The 24,638-nt window shown below is 33.6% G+C and overlaps 2 protein-coding genes across 2 annotated transcripts; both read right to left on the bottom strand.

Annotated features, from left to right (window-relative positions):
- Positions 1–121: 121 nt before the first annotated feature.
- Positions 122–12,775, bottom strand: LOC142986617 (lysosomal proton-coupled steroid conjugate and bile acid symporter SLC46A3). Its single transcript, XM_076135152.1, has 9 exons — positions 12,569–12,775; positions 8,049–8,243; positions 7,261–7,435; positions 5,928–6,113; positions 4,743–5,033; positions 4,115–4,269; positions 3,513–3,681; positions 2,410–2,569; positions 122–1,858 (listed from the first exon to the last, which is right to left on the bottom strand). The coding sequence occupies exons 1-9, from the start codon at positions 12,602–12,604 to the stop codon at positions 1,780–1,782; spliced, it is 1,446 nt and encodes a 481-aa protein (XP_075991267.1). The 5' UTR covers positions 12,605–12,775; the 3' UTR covers positions 122–1,779.
- A 6,268-nt stretch (positions 12,776–19,043) lies between these two features.
- Positions 19,044–24,288, bottom strand: LOC142986625 (uncharacterized). The gene is made up of 7 exons (XM_076135163.1): positions 24,279–24,288; positions 23,695–23,810; positions 20,485–20,925; positions 20,306–20,410; positions 19,679–20,083; positions 19,440–19,586; positions 19,044–19,311 (listed from the first exon to the last, which is right to left on the bottom strand). Exons 2-7 carry the CDS (start codon positions 23,705–23,707, stop codon positions 19,073–19,075), a joined length of 1,350 nt encoding a protein of 449 aa, XP_075991278.1. The 5' UTR covers positions 23,708–23,810; positions 24,279–24,288; the 3' UTR covers positions 19,044–19,072.
- Between the last annotated feature and the right edge of the window lie 350 nt (positions 24,289–24,638).

Raw genomic sequence — 24,638 nt, 5'->3', positions numbered from 1 at the left:
AATATCTATTCGCAATTATTTTAGCATAAGTAGTGTAAACTGCTGAGGGCCGAAATGACACCTAACGTCATATCGTATGAGTAGGTAGGTCAGGTTGATTATTAAAATAAAACCATCGCAGTAAAGATAACTTAATTTTATTATTCAAGACAACAATAAACAGGTTTTCATAAAATAAGTACTAATCATCTTTTAACATTTGTTTAGGACAAATACAAACATTATAAACAGAGGTATTTACGCATTTATTTTAGTTTTAAAACTTAAATATAAGTAAGTTACGTAAACAACTTACAAGAACCAAAAATCTGTAATATAATAAATACTTAGTAAAATATTTTGTTTGAAGCACACTGTACTTTAGCAATTTACTTTAATTACACAGAACAATTTCTAAAAAAATTAGCTATCTAACTATCTAAAACTTTGCATAGTTATTGTAATAACAAAACAGGTATATCTTTTATTATTATCACAGCCAGATAAATTCTATTAATGCATTTGAATGGAACATCATATAGTTAGTACAAGACTTAACTAACTAACATGAAGGGCGTTACACCTACGCACTCGGTATTACAACGAATATATACGAAAATGCGCATATACTGTCGCCTATATTGATATGTGCCAAGTAGGTAAGTAACAGAAAAAAACATGAAACACGCCCGCTAATTACGTTTTTCATTATAGAACATTTCAAAAACCTTTATGATTTAAGATTAAGTACAAATAAAATAATCATTTCATTTTGAAAACAGTTTTTTTTTAAATTACACATAGACACTGTGTTTGTAGATTAAACTGAGCGAAAGGGCCTAAATCAAACAATAGTAAAGTTTTGGGTACTCGGACAAATACATTGACAATACACATTTACAAGAAAAATACTAAACTTAAATCCTAAAAGTTTAGAATTGGAAAAATAATAAAAAAAAAATCAGAATGGTGCAAGACCCGTGCACAGTGCAACTTATTATAAACACCAGAGAAAACAACAGAAATAATAATATTTATTGTTTAAATAATTTGCAATAATATCACAGCCTGAAAATTCTATTGCGTTAGGAATATAAAATTTCAGTTAATTTAATTTGCTAATAAATAATAATGTGTTACAGAAAAGTGCATATTCATATTAAAGTATCGCTATCAGCAATAAACGTTTTATGAGGCTATAAAAACCTAGTTTATTTTACAGTTTTAGTTTGAAAGTATCACATCACATAAGTAAGCAATAAGTAAGTAATTACCACCATTTAACTCCTAATAATTAAATAAGTCGATGTACATTATAAAATAAGGTTAGGAATCATTTATATTATAAAAATCGTGCATTTTAGAAACATGTTACTATTATCGTATTTGTAACGTACCTCTTTTGCGAATATAAATTGATGTGTATGTACGAAAACCAATCCATGGTGTGTTCTCTGTATTTCTGTATTCATCGAGCGTAAAATTATAATGAAAATATACTCGATGTAATACACTTTTCTGTAACTATTAAAAAGAAAGATTTCTTTCTACATAGCTAAATCATTTTATAAATAAAAAAGCTTAGCAGATTTATTTAAATAAATACAATAAATACATAAATTATTCGATTTTAATTTAAGAGTTTTACTCATGTATTATTCAATTTACTGTTAAGAGAAGTTGCCAGTCTACAAAATTAGTTTTTATTATTTTCGAGACGTTATGCTTTATGCTATAGTGGAGTGAGAGACTTAATAATATAACTTAGATATAATAAGCAACTTAACTTATAAACTATTGTTACGATGTTGCTAACTGGTCTTCTTCTCCTTCTATGTAGGGATCTAAAGGTTTGCCTTTCAGCATAAGATCCATGGTTCTGAAACAATGTAACCATATTGTATTATTTGTCCTTAATTCCTTTAATCGGCAGAAGTTTGTAAAGTTAGCTAGCATTGCTACGCATGCATATTTCGCTAGGTTATATACTTTACAGACCAAAACCGTTACGAAATTGCTGAAGAGCTTTATAGATTGATGCGTATCGAAAAATCGGTTAATACTGCAAGAGACATCGAATAAATTAACCTTAACACACTTGCACTTCAAGCTATAAAATTTTATTATGATTCAATGAGGGGCAAAGATATACTCTATTATTGTTGTTTGGAAATTAGTTGTGCAAATTGAAGGCTGCTATCAATATAAGAAAGTGCATAGTAGATAGAAAAAGGCTTTCGGGTCGAGTGCTTGAAATTCTGAACTGTGTCCTTCAAAACATGCCAGAGAAGCAGATTATATTCTTTTGTAATCAAACGTTTTGTCTATTTAAATAATTACTATTGTAATAGTGATTATTGCCTTTGTGCTAAACTAATAGGATCACAATTCACAAGCGTATAAAGATAAAAATTATAAACATTTACTTACAATGATGCGAGGAACACCACAACCTGCGTGCTCATCGTAAGGTAGAATATAGCGTTAATAAACTCAGTGTCGATCGTGGCTTTGTACAGCTGCGAGTAGACAATTGACGCGAACATTGCCACGGCGTTCTCCATTACCGACAAAAAGGCGTATGCGACACCTGGAATATAAAGAGTGGGAATTTAAGACACCTAAATAGAATACAATTAATGACCGGTGTTAAGACTTCTGAATATGTAGTAATTCTGAATCTATATGTATGACAGCTGTTTTTCATAAATTTGGTGTCACTATCTATCGGATAGGTTAGCCAACACTTATCCATAAGTCGTTATAAGACTGGATAACAACAGTGGAGTAATAATATCGATAAAGTAGTTTTCAATAAAGTAGTTTAATAAGCAACTTATTACAAACGAATAAGTGTGCTTTAACAAATTCCCAAAATATTATATTCTCTATCCGTCCTTGTGTCAAATACTAAAAGTTTTAAAAATATTTTACCAGATATAACGTAATTGCGTCGATTAACCGTAGACCCTGAACTTCCATGTGGTTTGGTTACATCTGATCATATATTATCACAAGCAAGGTCAATTATTTGTCAATTAAAGTAGACACCGAGTTATTGACATTGACATTATCCAACCAGCGATTGATCGAGACATTCAAATTGGGCGACACGCCTAATTGTATTTAATCAATTGATGGCACTCCATCACTTGACGATGAAAGCTATTAGGATACATTGTTAAAATGTGCTCTTATATGCGCGAGAAGCCTATACTTATGGTCTACTAGAACATTTTCTGATTGTTGATGTAATTTCATATCGCTATCATAGCTAGAGTATATGCCAATTGATGTAGCATTTGCTGGTAGGAGTTGTCAAGGAAACAAAGATAAAAAAATGGTCTGCAAATTTCTATGACTTGCCTAGTGTTGCAAATATTGTTTGAGCTTCATGTAAAGAAAAATAAAACATAGGTATTTCAATCAGCACAACCTTTGTTAAGTAAAGAACCGGTGCTAATATCTTCAGATAAGGTTCGTGATTTATCTAAACATCTATTTGACGATATGATAAAGTTACGTTCACATACCTCTCTCATCTGCCGGTAGAATCTTCGACGTCATAGATCGTATAAGCGGTGCTACGACGGGCCCTAAAGCCGCGGCAGTCGCACCCACGTACATCAACTTGTCCGTTTTTGCGTGCGCGTATACCAAGTGACCGCAAATATGTGCGGTTGCTCCTAACATTACTATGGTCTGAAAATATAAGAGTAGATTAGTAGGCAATTTGATTAGTAAGGACTTAAGGTAATCAAGTTAATTCAAGCTTAAAGACAATTAATACATTGCTGTACTGTAAGGTACTGAAAAAATCTTAAGTTACAGTGACTGCATATTTTCTGCTACGTCTAACAATGTCCGAACCTATGAGCAATGAGGATACGAGTGCGCCAACGAGCTCCAGCCAAACTACATTAACATTGCCTTAACAAACTAGCCACCGTAGTCGAATTTTAGGATGTAAAATACGAATTCTCTGCTTGTTACGGATCGTCTTTTTAATGGAAAAATACATGTTTTAGCCAACAACGCTTACAAAGGTGAAATAAAGAATTTGCTTGGCTGGCTTTCAAGTTACTATATTTAATTTAGCTTAACATCGAATAAAGTAAATAAAATGAGTACTTACAGTATCTCTCCACCTCAGCAGCTTGCTCATGAGTGGTATACCGAACAGCATGGCTAGCACGTACAGCGTGCTCAAATACGACCTAAAGTTGCTGTACGTGGACGCGTCCCATTTGAACACCTTTGTTGTGTATAAGTACATGATTGGACGTTCGTCTGCAAAAAATACGAAATACTGTGAAGTGCCAAATACCGACTCAAAGAGTATATAACAATAGCTAGAAATATTTCGCAGGATAATAAGTATGTAATGGGTTATTTCAGTTCATAAACTATCTGTGTTGCTTATTTTATAAAAGATCGTTCAATAGTTTTTGCGTACAAGTCAAAGATATCTCAAAGAGCAGTCAAACTTTCGCATTCATAATATTTGTAGGATTTGTAGGATTGTGGATGTCCGTGGTGTACGTTAGACAATGGTTAGACGATATGGTTGACGTAGTAACTATTAATTTCATACTAATGTGTTTGGTGACATTTTGATCAGTAAGTGTTCAATAATCCATTTTAGGAGAAAAAGTGCGGTCTAAATCTTGAGATAGTGTGAACTTCCTACAAAGCTTATAAGTTCACCGAAATGCATCGTCATCGAATAATATTAATAATTATGAACGATTTATTGCACTCACCTCTTTGGAACGTGTAAAACGCCATCGAAATGAGCAAAAACCACAAGAACAACGTTCTATTATTCGGTCGTTTCTTCGTTAGAGTTGTTATTGTCTGTTTAATATTCTTAACGTCGAAGAAGTCTTTCAGTGGATTCTTAACGCCGGCTTGTTTCAAACTCTTTTGTTCCGGCCTCGTCTGCCATTTTATAAATATCACAGTGTATAGAGTGGCTATTGCCATAAGGCACGTGTTTATCGCGAACATAGCCGTGTAAGACCTGTTCACTACGTTTTTCCATAGCAAGTTACCTGTAAGGCAAAATAATTGTTTATTTTATATGTGAATGTCTATTAACATAAATATCAAGAACTTCCTAATTACCTACATAGCCCTGTCAAAGATAAAAGAAAACAATAGTTAAATGTATAAATGTTATTCTACATAAATAACCGTAATAAATGAATAAATACAGTTCTTGAAGATATACAAAGTTTCCAAACCGCACTTGGCCAGTGGGATGGAGTGGTGACTCAAGGCCTAATCCTTCCCTCATTACGGGAAGTGACTCTTGCCCAGCAGTGGGTCGTTGATGGGTTAAATTTATTTGTTTATTATTAAACCGTAATAGAAAGGTAATACAGTACGAAATAGTGAATACATACTATCCATTAGTAGATATATTTAAGATTAGGTACGTCATGTTTTATTAAATAATTACGCAAATAACGATATCTGAGGGCCCCTCTTTACTAAGTGCCTACATGACATAAATAAGAGTTTTTAATGCAAACCAAGACATTGAAAAGAAATATATTATGTATCAGATTAGATTAGATTATCTGCTTCTGTGGTGCGGTAGGTTGTGTAATTTTTATTAGATTATTCTCAGTAGCAGTTCGAAGTTTATAATACCTCTGCCTACACCTTCGGCTATAACATCCGTAATGTAACGTATACATATGTTAGACTAGCTGACCCGCGCAACTTCGCTTGCGCCACAAAAGAGAGAATAAGTCATATTTTTCCCCCGTTTTTTATCATTTTTACTGATACTCTGCTCCTGTTGGTCGTCGCGTGATGTTATATAGCCTATAGCCTGCCTCGATAAATAGGCTATCCAACAGCGCGTTCAAACAAACAAACTCTTCAGCTTTATAATATTAAAAAAGTAACTAAAGTATCTATATACTGAATTAACTTACCGATAGCCAATCCAGAAGGCATAGTGCTTAGATAAACTACATCTAATATACCGACTCGCAATGTCCTGTTCTTCAAGGAAGATACATCGGCGATGTACGCGAAACAGCCGGCAAATATCGCCAGGTCTGCGCCAGTCAGCGCGCTGGGGAATGACGCTGTGTATATCACATACTCTAATGGCCAAGCTGGAATAAATAATAACTAGTATTAATATAGGAAAGAAGAATTTAGGCTGCTACCAATAGGGGGCATAACACAACTGGTAAGTTTTGCTCTGCCCCTTAAGTAACAATGGAGGTGTTACAAAGGAACAATAGTGATCGAACTGTCAGGCGGCTACTAACCGGCACCCCTACCTAGGAGTTGACTTAAGATATACAAATATACTAACTAAAAATATCCCTTACTATGTTTAATTGAAGGTGTTTTGCATATACATAATACAAGTATCACTTTTTAGAAAAGAGAGAAAAAATGGTTGTGAGTACATCGATTTGCTTGTTCGCTGTTATACCGTTAGAGATGCAGCCCACAAAAAATGACACAATGTAAATTTTCCATTTAAAGAGGCATGTAATAAGTTAAAATGTTTATTTTAGTTCTTTCATGTTAAGTATTATTTGAGAGTATAGCCAACAGTGATCAGAACGATTCTGTTTTGAGGACGGGCAGGATTCAGCCTACGGAATGATTTTGTTCAAGTCTATAAATGCTAAACGTGGAGTTTCGAATCAAACTTTCTCATACAGTGAGAGAAACAGTGTTCATAACTAGGTAATTTATGGATTATATTGTTTATAAGTAGGTAGGTATTGCAATCACGTGAAAATACTCTAAGCAAACAATATTAAAATATTAATTGCATAGCATTAAATGGTTTATGCACAATTGTATTTATCGCATTGATAAGCTTGCATAAGCCTTTAAAGCAGAACAATGACGGTGAATGTAGAGCAATGGTTACAGTACTCATTACGACGCTACAACTATGATTGGAAGATACGGGTTCGATTTCCTTATGGACCTAATAAAAGTGTAGTCAAAAGAATATATTTTTGCAGTTTTATGTCCTTTGTGTCATGTTTGTAAAGGAGACTGTGTAATATCTTAGTGCGCGAGTTACAATTTACATTTATTGGAAATATTTATTGTAATAAAGAATGAAATGATATTGTAATAAAATCAGAAGAATAGGCTTTGCGAAGGGCAAAACGATTTCGCAGAGAATTAATGACTGCAGCTAATTAATATTACCCCATTTCTTTTGTTTATTAAAATTATATGTCTCTTTTGGCATTATAATTATCTTTGCCGTAAAGTTTAACAACTTACCCATCATAGTATTAACAGTGATCATAATGGAAAAATATAATTTTCCTAGAAGTCCGGCGAGCAGTATAACCTTGCGGCCTCGTTTATCACTATAAGATCCTAAGAAAAAAGCCAACAACAAAGGCACAATGTGAGTAGCAATACCGTTCCACTGGTGGAATGTTGATGCAGTTATCTGTAAACAATAAAAAGAACAATCGTTTAACATTACTCGTCACACATTTTTATATAGAAATCTATAGATCTAACTATGATTAGGAGTTTATTAATCAAGGTCTTATGCTTTTAGTATAACATCATTACGTAGTAAGTTACGGAATATAATGTTGATCCAGTCTGCTTTTAAACAGACAGTCTAAATCCCATGATAATATAATAATCCTAGTATTAGTTTACACACTCATTAAACATCTTCATTAATATGAATAGGTACTTGAATATAAAGTCTACCTTATAGTGTGCCTTCAGCTGGCTTACTCTCGACACTCAAATTACAATCAAACGTGTCGGATTCACGCTCATATCTAAATCGTACTTTTAAATTCCTAACTAGCGAATGATAGAAGCCTGATTTAAAACGAACACAAGTTATATGAGAAATTGAATTACTTAGGTAGTTACATTAAAAACAGCATTTATCCATGATTTACTTTGGCATAATTCAGGAGTAATTTTTGATATAATTTGGAATCCGAATCGCTTATCAATCGAAATTGAATGTCGAGCCAACTGAACATTCAAAATCACGGATTAGTTAGAAAAGTAGTCAGAGATTGAAATAAACTTACCTGCACTTCTCTATTTATGTCTTCATAGTTACTTATATTATGACAGACCTCTTCGCTGTAGCCGTGGTTGATTGTACAAGCTTGGAACACATAAAATGCTTGTTCTATAACATTTGTGATCATGTACGCCATCATGTAGAAGAACATCGGCGGCTCCACTGTTATGTATTTGTACCATGGTTTCTTGTTTTGTAACTAAAAATGTAGAAATACAAATATTATACAAGACGCGTATCTATCTGATCGTTTGGTTTCAATATTCGTAAGTATTAATACTGCGATGAATACTTTGCAATATGGTACAATGATATTATATCTATTTTTGAGGAGTATCGATGTATCTACTTGAATACCTTACAGATTTTTAGATAACTTAATATAATGATTATTCCTGAAATTCTAGCTTTTAGCTCTACCTAAAAGAAGTGCCTTTCGGGATGAGTAGTTATTTAATGAGGCCTGACTATAATAAAGCGACGTGGAAGATTGTCCGACTGTCAGCATCATAGAACACATAAAATACCAGCACCAACTTTAACTATCTTACTACCAAACTTCAGCTGAAACGATTTACGAGTCAAAGTTAAACTAGTAGAAAGGCAATACTCACACCCGGTTTCTGAGGTACATTTAGCGGTAATTTATCTATTCAATAGCGGCAAAACTCATACAAAAAAAACGCTATTGAATAGATAAACTACCGCTAAATGTACTCAGAAACCGGGGGTTAGTTTGTTACATTAGTAGAGTGTAGTACCTATGTCCTACGGTATAAATGGCAGTTTACAGTACAGTTCAGTTTAAACAGAAGTACAAATTATAATTTACTAATGAGTTAACCATAAGAATATTTATATTATAGTTTAAAGCAATCATACTCCTTAAGTGTTCATAAACACCTTTCATGTTTATAATATTTACGTAATTTAAGACTATTATGATTTCAAATGTAATAAAGTAATATAAGTTTGTGCTAAATACCTTCACGTCTCATTGTGCAATAGATAATTATGTATTCTGCTGAATGACTTAGGTACTATTTATAGGTAAGTACCAAAACAGTATTTGCTTTCAGAGACATTTTAAGATATACGTAGATTAAAATAAATGACTGCCCCTGTGTGTCTCTCACAAGATTTTCCTTACGTACTTAAGCCGTTATCTTTCATTGATTGAAATCTTCTCAATCCCAGAGTTAATTAATGGGCTCGGTTGACAATAAATTAATATAGTAGTAAGTATTTTTGTAACATGACTAGCTTTCCGCCCGTGGCTTGCCCGCGCGGCCTTTCATCCCCTTTGAAGAGACACCTAAGGAATCCTCATACCAAATTTCAACTTTCTACGCTCAGTAGTTTCGGTTGTGCGTTGTCCATCGTCAGTCACACAGAAACGGAAATGTTTTTTAATATTGATTACTGCACACAGACTTTCGATGAAGAAAGAAATAAATTCAATTTTGTTTCCAACTATCTTAGCGTCAAGCGTGGAAATTGGTGAACTTGGTCTACTAGGGGATTGAAACCGAAATCGTATTGTCGTGTATGTATTTATCTTAGCACTTTGCTCATTTTGTTTTGTTATCATCACAAAAACTCACTTGTTGATAGATGTAGGAGTATGATGCCGTATGGAACCGTTACTGGCGTTATAGATTCGATGTACAAAAAAGTAAGAATTTTACAATATGTTACCGTGACGGTTTTGTGGCTCCCCAAAGCAAATTGATATTTACAATAAGAAATTGTTGAATACGTTTCTCGGAATTGTCTCCTTGTGAAACTCGCAAGATCGCAATTCAAAAAAGTATAAAACCGATGCGTTATGGTTGACATGATAATGGTATAACCAAATATACCTAACCATATGATAATGATTTTCTTAGTAAACTCGGATTTAGACATTTAAAGATTTCATAATACCCAGTTTTTCACGACGAGATATAAGTTTAAATGTGAATGACGCAAAATAGTTTTTAGGGATCTTAGTACCTGGCATTCTTTAAGTATTGGTATCCGAATGTAGGAAAAAGTATAAAATTACTATGGTCTGTGTATGTACATAAAAACATACAAAGTAATAAAAAATACAAACATATTACGACAATTGTTTCTGTCTATGATGATGTAAGTGACGTAGTATTCGTAAGATAAATACATGAGTGGCAACCTTGATACTAAGCAGTAGTATTTGTTGAAGAGGTCAACAGATATCTGATAAGTTAACTTTACTTTTATATGTCCATGTGTTGCAACATTTATTATACTAGGTACTAGCGGCCCGGCCGACTTCGTCTACCTACTATAGGACACTACTGTATAATCCCGTTGATCCCACTTCCACGCACTTGATCGCATAAAAACCTAACCCCGAAAATTAAATAAACATTAACAAAAGAATTATCGAATTCGATGTAGCTCTGTAAAAGTTATGTATGTACATTGTACATACATTTAGTTAGAGCATTTATTTTTATGCACAGAGATTTCTCTTTCTTTTGTCTTATTACCCAAATAGTACCAGTTCTTCTGGGATTTCAGGAATAAAAATTATCTAATGGCCTTTCTCAGGTGTCAAACTATCTCAGTACAAAATTTCTTTCCAATCAGTTCAGGGGTTTAGGCATAAAGAAGAGACAGACAAACAGAGTTACTTTCGCATTTACTCATAATAATATAATAGTAGCAGGGATTGTGTATGTATGAATGCATCACAGATAATGATAGTTAATTGTTTTCTTTTTTGCAATGTCGGTATGATATTCATATGTTTATGGCTGGATTTTTCCTATTGTTTTTTTTTTCTACATTGCTAAGATCAATTTATTATATTTACACTGTGACTTAACATGTCTTAGATGTTTGTTTAACTGACAAAAGATCGGATTTCATCTCTTTTAACTTAATAGTACTCAAGGTAATATATTAAAATAATTTGCATTTGCAAATATAGTTGTATATAACTGCATGCCTGCTAATAAATAAATAAATAAATAAAATATTACCTTCTTGTTACATTTCAATGATTTTAAAAGTAAATACTGTAAATACCTGACCAATTTTGATTTAGGCATTCAAGGAGGATAATTACTTTCCTTACAACACAGTATAATAGAGTCAACACTAAGCTTTCAAGGTAGCAATCAAATGCACACAATTATGCCAGCTATGTAGCTAAACGAAAGTTCTCTCACTTTTATTTTTAATGGTTCCCTGCACTTATACTCTTAAAATACTAAATATTTATAACTATCCATTTTAATTCCACATAAGGTATAAATTATTGGAAACACCAATTATTTATTTAATTTATATTGTTATCCAGTATTGCGACAGTAATGGGTTAAAAACATAAAGTGGTCAATTTGTTTAAAAGCTAAAGAGGTAAACTTATTACAATTTCATTATCAATTGTATACTGGGATTCATACATACTTTTTATATATACTTTTCCTGCTGTCTATAACAAGTAATATTTATAAACATTCCATTTATTTACTCATTAAATAAAATGTACAGAAATAATAAATTTAGTTAGTTTAATTTGGCCAACAGATAAGTAACATTTTATAGGGTGCTAGTAAAAAATGGCTACCTGCGCATTTATTGATAGCATAGTAAAGTTAGGTAAATAAAGAAATATCTTTGAACAACCCCTTAACACGTTCCCTGCCCGCGACGCGCATGTGCGTTCTACAAAACGCACATACGCGTCAGGGGCAGCGAACGTGTTAATAGTCATCTCACAATAATCGCAAGACATACTTTCTTTTCACTTCTGACTACAACCTATATATATAATATAGGTGTATGTAACACACTAGAATATATTACACCTAAGTTTGCATTAAAACTTAGACACATGGGTGTTCATGTCACAATTATTTTAATATTTACCTAGGATAGACATGAACCTGCCACACAAAAAATTTACATCTAAGATGTTAGGAAACAATTCACTAAATAGTGTAAAAGATATACATGCAATTAGAAGCTTATAGGTACAACTCCCAAACTTTAGGAAACTTTACTAAATTATGAAAATAATTTGTAATGATTTTCTATCATTTAACCTTTAATAACTTTTCTGTACAATAGGTAAAGAAGCAATTACCTCTCCATTCTTGAGAATCGTCACTATTTTATTACCATCAAAAATTAAATACTATGCAACAACAGGCTACAAAATATTTATAAAACAAAATTGAATAAATTTATAACATAAACTTACTGACACTTCAAACATATTTTAACAGCCACTAAACAATATAAATAATTATTAAATAAAATAATTGTGAAAAATTATAGAAAGTATATTATACAATGAGTCGTTAAAGTTCGTTGAAGGGAAAAACATTTGCAAGTCAAGCAAAAATTTGTGTTCGTGAAATACGCACAGCATTTTAGTTACATAACCAAAGAATAGATATAGAACTTTTTTATAGTCATACTGTACGTAGTTTAAGACACAGCATAGCACAAAAATTATTGGCTGCACATGCATTTAAAAAAAATACTTACCATATAAATATTATCGTCCTTATTTTTTCCGGGCATTTCTATCTGAAGTCTAGAATTTCCAGCAGTATAAAACTATTGAGATTTTATATAGTTTCATATAAACACTGTAACTTTAATTCATTATTAAATTAAAAATATTGAATAATAGAATTCACGTGCTCACAGCCGGTAACAACCAAATAAACAAGTTAATGACAAGTGACAGGATCTGACATGAGCTCTTAACTGACATTTCAGTACAAGTTGCTCTAATGTCATGCTTCATAGGGACGTGCAAATAGAACCGATTAAATTGGGTATTTAGACCCGAACTCATATTAGAAAAAGTAAAACGGTTTTAGATGTGGGATATTTATCAAAAATTCCAAATGCCTACATTTAGCATATGATTAGTTATTAGTTATGTATGAAACAAAGAAAGTTTGTAAGGATTGTACCAATAGCCGTTCTCTGGTCTCTGCCTACCTAAGAGAGGAAGAAGCGTAATTTAATGTAGGTATGCATTTTGGTAATGACGAATGCTTTGAAAAATTATGGTATTACCCAATTTCAAGTCATTGTCCTACTATATCGTAACGTTGGTGGTATCAGCTTTCCTAAGCAATTTTAATCCTCGGAGTAGGAACTCTAGGAACAGGAGTATACTTAGTTAAAAATAAAATAAACCTAACATCTTTCGAATCCTACTTAGTAAGTAACTTAGTTTTCAGGGGTTTTAACAACGTCGGTTTCGTAACAACTTACTAGTTTATTTATCGTGTGACTGTAGTTTAGAAAATATATTCTTGTTTACAAGACATGTACCGTAAAAATTATATGTCTTTTTGCATTAAAAAAGGATTATTGTATTTATTTACTTGAAGTAGTCGTAATTTAAGTTGCAATTTTAGAGTTGCTTTTGTTCACTATCGATGTAGTAATAGAGGAAATATAACGGATCAGATATTTAAAAAAAATGAATCCGATTCTAAAGCACTCGTTTCAATATAGATAGTTATAATCGGTCCGTGCGTAAAAAGTACATCCCTATTACTTAAGTGACATTACGTCAGCTACGTTCCGATCTACGCATTGTCGCTGTCGTTGTCATTGTCGTTAAAAGCAGCAACAGCAACTGTCTAATTAATTTTTAAGGACGTACTTATTCACAATGGTTATTGAATGAAACATAGGACTTTTCATATAATGCTATGCGACCAGGTTTTTGTTTGGCGCTGTGGTTAAAAGTAGTCACATAGCCACAATAACCGTAGCGCCGCGTGTGGTGGGTTCGAATCCTACCCGGGTCAAATCTTTGTGTGATGATAACGAGTATTTGTGCGGAGCCTGGTTGTCTGTATGCCTGTAACCTTTAAATACGATTTCTTTTTATAAATACCGAAACAAAAGCAGGTATTATAAGTCGGAATTAAACATTTTAATCCATGTCAAATGTGTTTTCGATAGAATAATGTGCATGTTTTCGAATATAGAGTTTTTAAAGATTCGATATGTTCAGCGACTTTTGAAGCTGACTGTACCTATGCATAGGTAAGTACCTAGGTAATGCACATATTTCCTCTACAGAGGTTGACGAAGAAAATTAATTTCTTAATGTGCGCTATCAATGTCAAAGAAAACTGTGATATGTTATTATTACTGTGTCTATGATATTTGTAAAATGAGTTTATTTTTATTATTATTATTTTCACGAAGATTAAGATAACTTTTACAAAAAATAGGCTCTTTGCTTTAGCAATTATGGTACAAAGTATTTTAAATAATTATTGTCTGGTATCAAAACATTGCTGCTTCTGTATATCTTTGAAAGTGGGAACGATTCTCATAGCTCTTGCGGGACTAGTGCCGAGTATACTCATATTGTTGGTGTACGGAACTGGAAAATACTATCTAGAAGAGCTTGGAGTTAATTCCATCGTAGCGGAAATAATAATCCACTTGTATGCAATAGTCGGTATATTGTTATGTGCTATACACGTGATACTACTAGTCGCTGCGATTACATATAATGAAAATATTATTTTACTGTATTTGTGGTGTTCAGTAGCATACTTTTTTGTAGACTTTTTCTGTGTTATGTTAATCACTTTTTCGGCGTTGTTAAACAACCAGGTTCTTATAGGTGCGGTTATATTTTTGCTAGATTTGATGTATTGGGCGACATTGTATTTAGCAGTATATCCTGTTGTTAATGGCTTTAGGAGGAACATACACACAATTGTTATATATTTGGCTTAAATAAATTATATACTTATGTATGGCTGTGTTACATCTCTGATTCATTGCTTCTTTGTAGCTGTATTGATGGAACAATGGCAAAAGCGGGTAAGGATGTACTTAACTATCCAACAAGTTAGATAGGTAAATGTTCGAAAATAATAAAATATGACTGCCTCCGCGGCACAGTGCTTTAGGTCGCCACACCGTTACCATTGCGTCGGGAGGTGGTGGGTTCGATTCCAATACAAACAATTATATTATTTGTGCGATTCACAGGGTCTGGTTGTACAGTCAGCACCAAAAGTCGATGAACAGAATCAACTTAACAAAACACCTGTTCACAATAAAATGCCATAAGTTATAGTCGCAACTAGGAAACAAAATAGCCTGTACACCAGAAATTTACAAAATTCGTTAAACACGAGTATTTCAAAAGTATCTGTACACACTAGTGTACAGATACTTTTGAAATACTCGTATTTAAGTCTACTAAGTCTCTAGGAATACTAATTCCTAAAGTTGCTGTACACCAACAATCCAAATGTCGCTGAACATCATTGTATCAAAAGTCACTAAGCAGCAGTAAAGACAAAATTATTAGTATATTTTGAACATTGCCGTGTGTTAATCTACTTTTGTCGCTTATGTTGTTCAGCTACTTTTGGGACAGTGCTTGCTTAACCTAAATAATGTATGTTAACACGTTAGTATCTATTTCAATACTTATTCACAAAACAATTATATTTTATTGTCAGTAATCATATTAATCTATACTAATATAATAAAGCTGAAGAGTTTGTTTGTTTGATTGTTTGTTTGTTTGTTTATTTGTTTGTTTGAACGCGCTAATCTCAGGAACTACTGGTCCGATTTGAAAAATTCTTTCAGTGTTAGATAGCCCATTTATCGAGGAAGGCTAAGAAGGCTATATAACATCACGCTACGGTCATTAGGAGCGGAGTAGCAACGAAAAATGTTACAAAAACGGGGAAAATTTTGACCCATTCTCTTAGGTGACGCAAGCGAAGTTGCGCGGGTCAGCTAGTCTATAATATGAAACATAACATAAACATAACTCTAATGAAATAAGGTTAACAAAAGATATTTTTAACGTTGCCGTGTGTTAATCTAGAACAAAGTATTTGGTACTGAAGAAAAGTATGATTTAAATCGTAATCATTTATTTATTAAAAGCACAATCAGAAATTAAAATGAAAATATTTTAGATATTATAATATAAATCATATTATTATATTATATATAACGGTGAAGGAAAACATCGTGAGGAAACCTTGCATACCTAAAAATTTGTTTAATACATTTATTGAGGGCATGCAAAGTCCCCAACCCGCACTTGGCCAGCGTGGTGGACTCAAGGCCTAACCCCTCCCCCTCGTTTGGGAGGAGACCCTTGCCCTGCAGTGGGACAGATATGGGTTATAAAAAAAAAAAAAAAAAAATAATAATATAAATCTTAATGCAAAATCAAACATTTTATTGAAAAATAAGAATTAATAGCGGGTATGGCCTCCATTCGCGTCTATTACTGCCTGGAGCCGTTCGCGCATGTACCTATCATATTTTGACAAATATTTTGGCCCCTAAATCTCTCCCAAGTTTCTGTTGCATGAGCTATTATATTTTGTCGGGTGCGTGGTGTATCGGAATCCCATGCTTGCACCATAAGAGCCCACAAATTTTCTATGGGATTGAGGTCCGGGCTCTTCGGCGGGAATGGAATCTCCAAAATTTGCTCTGTGTTTTCATTAAACCATACTCGGCATATACGTGCTTTATGAATTGGACAGTTATCGTGAACGAAATTTAACGATACACCACGCACGCGACAAAATATAATAGCTCATGCAACAGAAACTTGGGAGAGATTTAGGGGCCAAAATATTTGTCAAAATATGATAGGTATATGCGCGAACGGCTCCAGGCAGTAATAGACGCGAATGGAGGCCATACCCGCTATTAATTCTTATTTTTCAATAAAATTTTTGATTTTGCATTAAGATTTATATTATAACTTGCTGACCCGCGCAACTTCACTTGCGTCACATAAGAGAGAATGGGTCAGAATTTTCCACGTTTTTGTAACACTTTTTACTGTTACTCTGCTCCTATTGGTCGTAGCGTGATGATACAAAATATGCGTTTTTTCACGAAAAATATTCTCAAAATTATTTATATCTCTTAATATATGTAACGAAGTTGCGCTAAGGCATATCCGTTATTAACAGTTGCCATGACAACGGAATTTTGTTAATTCAATGTCATTATAATATTGATTATTCGCGACTTCGTTCGCCAACTGAATTTTCCCGGGAAATGCGTAATTTTCCCGGGATAAAAAGTAGCCTATGTCCTTTTCTCGAGTATCAAAATATCTCCATACCAAATTTCATGCAAATTGGTTCAGTAGTTTAGGCGTGATTGAGTAGCAGACAGACAGACAGACAGACAGACAGAGTTACTTTCGCATTTATAATATTAGTATGGATTAGTATGGATATCTAAAATATTTTCATTTTAATTTTTGATTGTGCTTTTAATAAATAAATGATTACGATTTACATCATACTTTTCTTCAGTACCAAATACTTTGTTCTAGATTAACACGCGGCAACGTTAAAAATATACTTTGTTAACCTTATTTCATTAGAGTTATGTTTATGTTATGTTTCATATTATAGATTAATATGATTACTGACAATAAAATATAATTGTTTTGTGAATAAGTATTGAAATAGATACTAACGTGTTAACATACATTATTTAGGTTAAGCAAGCACTGTCCCAAAAGTAGCTGAACAACATAAGCGACAAAAGTAGATTAACACACGGCAATGTTCAAAATATACTAATAATTTTGTCTTTACTGATGCTTAGTGACTTTTGATACAATGATGTTCAGCGACATTTGGATTGTTGGTGTACAGCAACTTTAGGAATACTAGTGTACAGATACTTTTGAAATACTCGTGTTTAACGAATTTTGTAAATTTCTGGTGTACAGGCTATTTTGTTTCCTAGTTGCGACTATAACTTATGGCATTTTATTGTGAACAGGTGTTTTGTTAAGTTGATTCTGTTCATCGACTTTTGGTGCTGACTGTACTTTGTGTCCGTTGTTTGTATGTGTGTAAAAAGTCCCCGCGACACAAGAGCAATGCTAAGTGCGGGAAAATAAAAATATTTAGTAAAACACAAGTGTTATAATTCTAAGCTCTAATAGTTTTGTATTTCAACATCATCTGGCAGTGTTAATATGATACAGAAAATAATAAATATAATTTAATTAAACTTCGTACATTTAGAATAACTTACATTTAAACTTCTTCCTAAGATTAAAAGCTTGTCAAACATGTTTTGTATCCGACGCAGGCAATTTGTAGATATTTTATCATTTTGAATGTCTTTAAACACGTTTGAGAAAACTGAATGCTTTATACAAATTGCTTGCGATATGTTTAACGAATATAAAATTGTCTCTGGCAGAGAACTAAAAGACTAGCAATGACTAGAAACATTAGAATAGGCCATCAAGGGCTCATTCCAGGTACACGATACACAAACACTAATTACTTGGTAAAACAGATCGAATAAATCTGCTAATATTTCATTTAAAGTTTGTATTTTTTTGGATCAAGCTAACCTAGTCATAATCTAATGTAACTTTAGCGTAACATATTTTAAATAAGTATTTGTACTCAAGAGTATAGAATAATATTTCAGTGTTTGTAATAAAAGCTAGCTTAACGAGCTCTTGCCATAAGTGTGAATTTTGATGCCTAAATGTCTCTTAATAGAATTTTAAAAAGGGCGTAGTGTCTTATATCTTTTCTTAAATTAAAACCATAGCTTTTGAGCAAAATATATAAAAAAATAGAAAAATGAAGTCTAGTCCTCTATATCATGTTTTAGCGTAACCTGAAGATGAAATAGGCATTTGGTATCAAATTCGCACTTGTGGCCCTCTGGTACTTTCTAGAGCTCAATTTCTAACGATCATTTAAAGTGTTTAGGCACAAATGCATGGAATAATTAGGTCTGTAATAGTCTGTATTGTCCATTTATAAGACAGATTGAAGGGCTTTACAACATAGTTATATTATACCTACATCATAGAGGGCTTTATAGCTGGTAGATATTAACGTAAACCTTAAAATAGAAAATGGACGAATTTATTGTTTGACTCGAAAACAATTACTTTTAAATTTCGATCGAGCGGTAATATACATTTTGGTCCGTAACATTTGATGAACCTTGGTTTTTAATTCACATTGAAGTATACATGAGTATCCGTGACAGAATCGAGTGTACATCGTCCGAAGATGACGAAGGGAAGAGTAGATGTTCCAGTATTTCTTTACTTGCAGTACAGCAGATGTTTGGCAGCAACATCATTACTTTACCAAAACGAGTTGGATCCTTTGCTCCACAATGCTTTTGTAAAAGTAGCAAGAATTGTTCCTGTAGCATCTCGATGTGAGGTTTTGAGTCGCCCTCCACGGCATCTAAATAAAGGGATTGACAAAACTTCAAGTTATGCTGCAAAATGTTATGAATTTGACAATTTTATAGGTAAGTATGTTATAATGTATTCGTAAGTGCCGATAAATACTTAGTCGGTTCCTATTCATACCTGAACGAAATAGTAGCGTAGATCTCAACCAGTCCAATTCTGATTTATCCAATTTGCAAAGTGATAATCTCTTCAAAAGTTGTGATAGTTTTTGAAGTTCTGTCTTTAAATACGGTCGTTTGGAAGTTATTATAGAAAATTCTTCATCTGCAATTAAAAAAATATGTTAAAATATTGGGAGGAGAGTAGAATACACAACTCAATAGGTACCTACATAAGCATAACACTAAAAGTCTTACCTTCATCGAAATGGAAGGAGAACTCAGCAGCAGTTAGAATAAACAATTCTTTCCAATTACTACGCAACAAATTTGTTTGTTCCGTTGGTTTCATGTGAACAAATGAGCCTACTCCATGCAACCACTTTATCGATGCAACCAAAACCTTAGCAGCCGGGTCACACACTCCTTCGTCAAATTTCCAGCTACTGTGACAATGGTTCTTGATTCTTGTTGAAATTTTCGTCAATTCGTCGGAACTCCGGTTAGGTGTTTCAATAATTCGAATTATTCTCTGCCTCTCATTGTGATAATCTGCTAATGAACAAGTCTCTAAATTTCGGCAATGCTTTTCTAATTTCTTTGATATAACTTGTGCAGGAGGTTCAAAAGTTGTGGGAGAACTATTCTTGTCGCTTCTCAAGTCTGTAAAATACAATTTTAAACATACTTTTGTGACGGGTTCCTTTACAAATAATATACATATTATCTAAAAGCAACGCAGCGTGTAGTGTAGGTACCTACTTTACTAAACGTGGCACGCATGACATTAACGAATTCAAGAAAATCGTCGCAGAGCTTCAGAATCTAAATTATTATAAGAGAGCATATTCGCCAGGCCACTTGTATCATATCTATCACACATACCGTCTTTACTACCGTCATCTACTTGGCATTCAGCTTTACAAGCTTCTTCGGAGCTGGACACTTCATCTTCTTTTATTTTTTCTAATACTTGTGGATCAGGTTTTTCTATCCAACAAAGAGTATCAGGTTAAAACTTTATAAAGCAGCTAAACAACTAAATTGCATCAAAATATACTCACTTTCTACGGCAGGTGAAGAATCTGATGTTATAATCGGGGGGTATAATATGTTTGTTGGAATGTATCCGGGATGTGGGACGGGGTAGTGTAGTGAAGCTGAGAACAGCGGAATCTTGAAAGGATTGAGCGGACTGAGGGCACCGACGTGGGTGCCGAGGAGAGGGTTGAGCTGTGAAACGTCCGCCGACAACGTTTCCGGCAGCCGAGAAGTGGGGAAATCTTGAAACGAAGATCTATCCATAAACGAATTGTGCACACTAGATTCCGGGAGAGTAGATATCAAACCGTTGTAGGGATGGAGAGGGGGGAAAGTGGACAACGCCATAGGAGTCGGACTGGGGATAAAAGATTGTTGCCTTGTGAAGTTGTATCCTAGTTTCTGTAGCGCTAAATGATGTTGGGCGGCTACCGACGGGCGAGGCGCACGTTCATGTTGGACAGCTGTGAAAACCGCCGGGAAATTAATTACTAATTTAAAAATATCTACTGATCAGTCCAAGTATTGAAAAATTTTCTAACCTACCTACCTAGTTACTGACCTACCTAACCAAGAAAAAATAATCATAGGTACTTCCTAGTGATTAAATTAACAAATAGTTCGGATAAAAACATCTAAAGTGAATCTATTGTTAACACATTAGGGGAGGTGCGTATAATATAATAGAGGAGTCGTCAGCGCTAGTGCAGTGCGAAGTGGCAAACGATTTGTTGCGGGGCGCAATCAATTTGATATGTAAATAAATATCTGTGTGAACGACGCCTGCCGCTGACACTTACCCCTTAATAATGTTTATTTTTCACCACAATGCTGATCTAAGTGATCGCGTTTTGATTCCTTATGAAAACGGTCATGTAGGTACCTTCCCCTTATTCTATTTGATAATTTCATCAGCTCATGTTATCTGATATATTTTCATCCAAGCGAACAAAATATTATGTGTATCTGAAACTTTTATTTTATGCATTCTCCAATAGGCGGGTCGTGAAAGCATAATATTATGATATCTTACTGAATTTGTAAAAGTATAAATCAAATATTCGACGTGTACAACACTGCTATTACTGTGAAGCAGCAAGATTACGAACGTAATCTGCATTATACTTGCTTATTTGTAATGAAGACAATGAGGCAAGGTTTTGAACTCGAAAGGTTCTACAGCGATTTTAACGAAATAATCATGCTGAAAACCCTGCAGTAAACGTTTAATCGAACGATAAAATAAAATTATCTTTACTTCAATACCCAACCAATATTTTACCGCGTTCTTTTCACTTTTGTATAATGTTATTGACTTCGTGAGAACCTCAACCTGGTCGAGACATGAAAGGGAAGGCGAGACATCGCCTGCTCAAGCCCTCGATTTTTTCTCACTCACCACTTACTGACACTTGTGTACCGCAAATACTCGAGATGTTTCCTAATGGAAAAGACATGCTGCGAAGGAACCACCCTGGATAAATACTTTATCGACACAAGTGCTTGGCCGTGTTCACTATTGATTACCAGTAAATATTGTATGATATTACAATTTTATATGCAATTATATACTTACTTACTTATCTGAGATTTTGACTGATTTTATTTTTTTGCTGAGCAAATGCGTATTAGCCACGATTTTATTAAGAGTCCGTTTACTTTAAAACGGCACGTCTCTTTATGGCATAACCGTATACATATTGTGATGTGCGGTTGGAATATAGTACTTAACTGTATATTTACAATAATCGTAAAAGTTTTTGGCTATTTACCTAATTGGCGACATATTTTCTAGTAACTGTCATCGTCTAGTAACTATCAGGATGATAACATTTTTGACCACCATAAAATTAAATGTCTCAACCGAGGTTCCGACGGTATACTGTTCATCTTTATAATTAGTACTAGCTGACCCGCGCAACTTCGCTTGCGTCACATAAGAAAGAATGAAAAAAAAATTCACCGTTTTTGTAACATTTTTCGTTGCTACTCCGCTCCTAATGGCCGTAGCGTGATGTTATATAGCCTAAAGCCTTCCTCGATAAATGGTCTATCTAACACTGAAAGAATTTTTCAAATCGGACCAGTAGTCTCTGAGATTAGCGCGTTCAAACAAACAAACAAACAAACAAACAAACAAACAAACAAACAAACAAACAAACAAACAAACAAACAAACTCTTCAGCTTTATAATATTAGTATAGATTAGCCTTCCTCGGTAAATGGTCAACACAAAAATATTTTTTTCAATTCGAGCCAGTAGTTCTTGAGATTAGCGCGTTCAAACTAACTCAGCTTTATAATATTTGTATAGATAAGAGAACCTCGTAACAAAGTAACAACCGCGTGCATCCATCTCTAAGGTTAAGCTACGCTTGCCGAGGTTGTTCCGTGGATGGGTGACCATATACTATAATATAATACTCATAACTACTTAAAAGAATATACAATTAAACTAACACGAAATTCTACCAAATACCACTAAATGGGTATAATATTAACATTAAATACGAAAATAATGTAATTAAAACTACTTAAAAGAATATACAAACAAATTTATTATAACTAACACGAAATATTTAGTGGAAACTATTTCAAACTAATATTAATTCGAAAGAGTATAACCTCAACTGATTAGAATAACGTAAGTAGAATAATAATCAAATTTCGGTTAAAAATCTCCAAAGCGTAGGCTTACCCAGCTAAGACATAAAACGTAATGATAGTGCGATTTAATATTGCCAGTAGCGCCATCTAGTGAAAGCGCCAGTGCAACCGCTAAGCGGTGGAGTGGTTTCTTCCGATTGTCGCTGTTTTCCGTGGGAATGAGATATTTTCCCGGAGTAAAAAGTAGCCTATGTCCTTTCTCGGATATCAAAGTATCTTCATACCAAATTTCACGGAAATTGGTTCAGTAGTTTAGGCGTGATTGAGTAGCAGACAGACAGACAGACAGACAGACAGACAGACAGACAGAGTTACTTTCGCATTTATAATATTAGTATGGATTTAATGCAAGCGCCTTAATGTACATAAAATGTGTAAATTTAACCATACTTATTAAACGGACCAGAGATAAAAAAATTGCCTTCCGTTGGTACAATAATTTAACATAAAACACACAACAGCTCTACGTAAACTCACCGGATATGCAAGGTGACTTGTAAGAGAATTAATACACTTCATTTTAAGAGTTATAATTTAGTACTTAGTGTATAATCTGATTTACTCACCATCTTTCTTCATATTAACACGAAGACATTTTGAAAACCGGCACGCTTGGCATTGATTCCGCCTAGTGACGTCCACTACGCACCGCCCGTTTTCTTTACAAACGTAATCCAAGTTACTGTTGATGAGAGGTAAGGAAATTCCTATGTATTAATAAGTTGCACATTGATTTTAATATATTTCATTATGTTTTATTAAAATAGTGTAGACATACAGGCTATTAGTATGCTATTAGGATATAGGGATCTTATGTAGCGCAGATAGTTAAATTGATAATTTGAATAACTCGTGCCTAAAGACAAAACTGTTTCAAACTCTGAATTTTTGTATAAGCTTACTGAATGTCTTCATAATATATGTATAATTATCTCGTGAAAAATACCTAATTAATTCTGAGACTAATTTATTACATTTATCTTGATAGGGAGACGTATTCAAGTTTTCAACATTCAACACCAAATTAACCTCATTATTTTTTCTTTATGCCTCAATGTACCTAATGTACATATAAATAAGTAGGTACATTTACCAAAAATAACTTCATTAATTATTTCTAAATTATTTGAAGCGTATTCTATAATTTTACCGTCGAATACTTCTTTTGAAGAAGCCTCTACAGCCGTCACACGATGACACTCCATAATGTTTCCCCGAAGCTTTGTCCCCACACACGCGGCATAAAGTCCCCGGTTTGCCGCTGCTCGCCTCCATACCTTCACAAAATGAATCAATATTTTAACAAAGGTCATCTGACATTATGCCTACCTTGCGTGATCGTAATGGTCAGCAATCGGCCAGCGACAGCCTTTGATTAGACTTAAACAATATGGCTACTATACTTTATTCGATTTAAGTCTACTCGTACTATCCGCTACTAGGAAGACCACGTATGTAGTAGTACCGAGAATGATAATATAATTAATTTAATATTATAAGCATACACCGT

This window comes from Anticarsia gemmatalis, chromosome Z, assembly GCF_050436995.1.
Source record: "Anticarsia gemmatalis isolate Benzon Research Colony breed Stoneville strain chromosome Z, ilAntGemm2 primary, whole genome shotgun sequence".
Taxonomy (NCBI): Eukaryota; Metazoa; Arthropoda; class Insecta; order Lepidoptera; family Erebidae; genus Anticarsia; species Anticarsia gemmatalis.
Note: the sequence above shows the minus strand (reverse complement) of the source record. Positions and strands in the feature narration are given on the sequence as shown.

What these genes read in the sequence shown, in the direction of transcription:
- LOC142986617 (XM_076135152.1), bottom strand. Translation starts at nt 12,604, where the DNA reads ATGCCCGGAAAAAATAAGGACGATAATATTTATATG. An exon ending in ACATAAATAGAGAAGTGCAG is followed by an intron (nt 7,436 to 8,048) that starts GTAAGTTTATTT and finishes TATTGTTTACAG; the next exon opens with ATAACTGCATCAACATTCCA. An exon ending in TGCTGAGGTGGAGAGATACT is followed by an intron (nt 3,682 to 4,114) that starts GTAAGTACTCAT and finishes TTATATTTTCAG; the next exon opens with ACCATAGTAATGTTAGGAGC.
- LOC142986625 (XM_076135163.1), bottom strand. An exon ending in AGATGACGGTAGTAAAGACG is followed by an intron (nt 20,084 to 20,305) that starts GTATGTGTGATA and finishes TGTATTTTACAG; the next exon opens with ACTTGAGAAGCGACAAGAAT. An exon ending in TACGCTACTATTTCGTTCAG is followed by an intron (nt 19,312 to 19,439) that starts GTATGAATAGGA and finishes CCCTTTATTTAG; the next exon opens with ATGCCGTGGAGGGCGACTCA.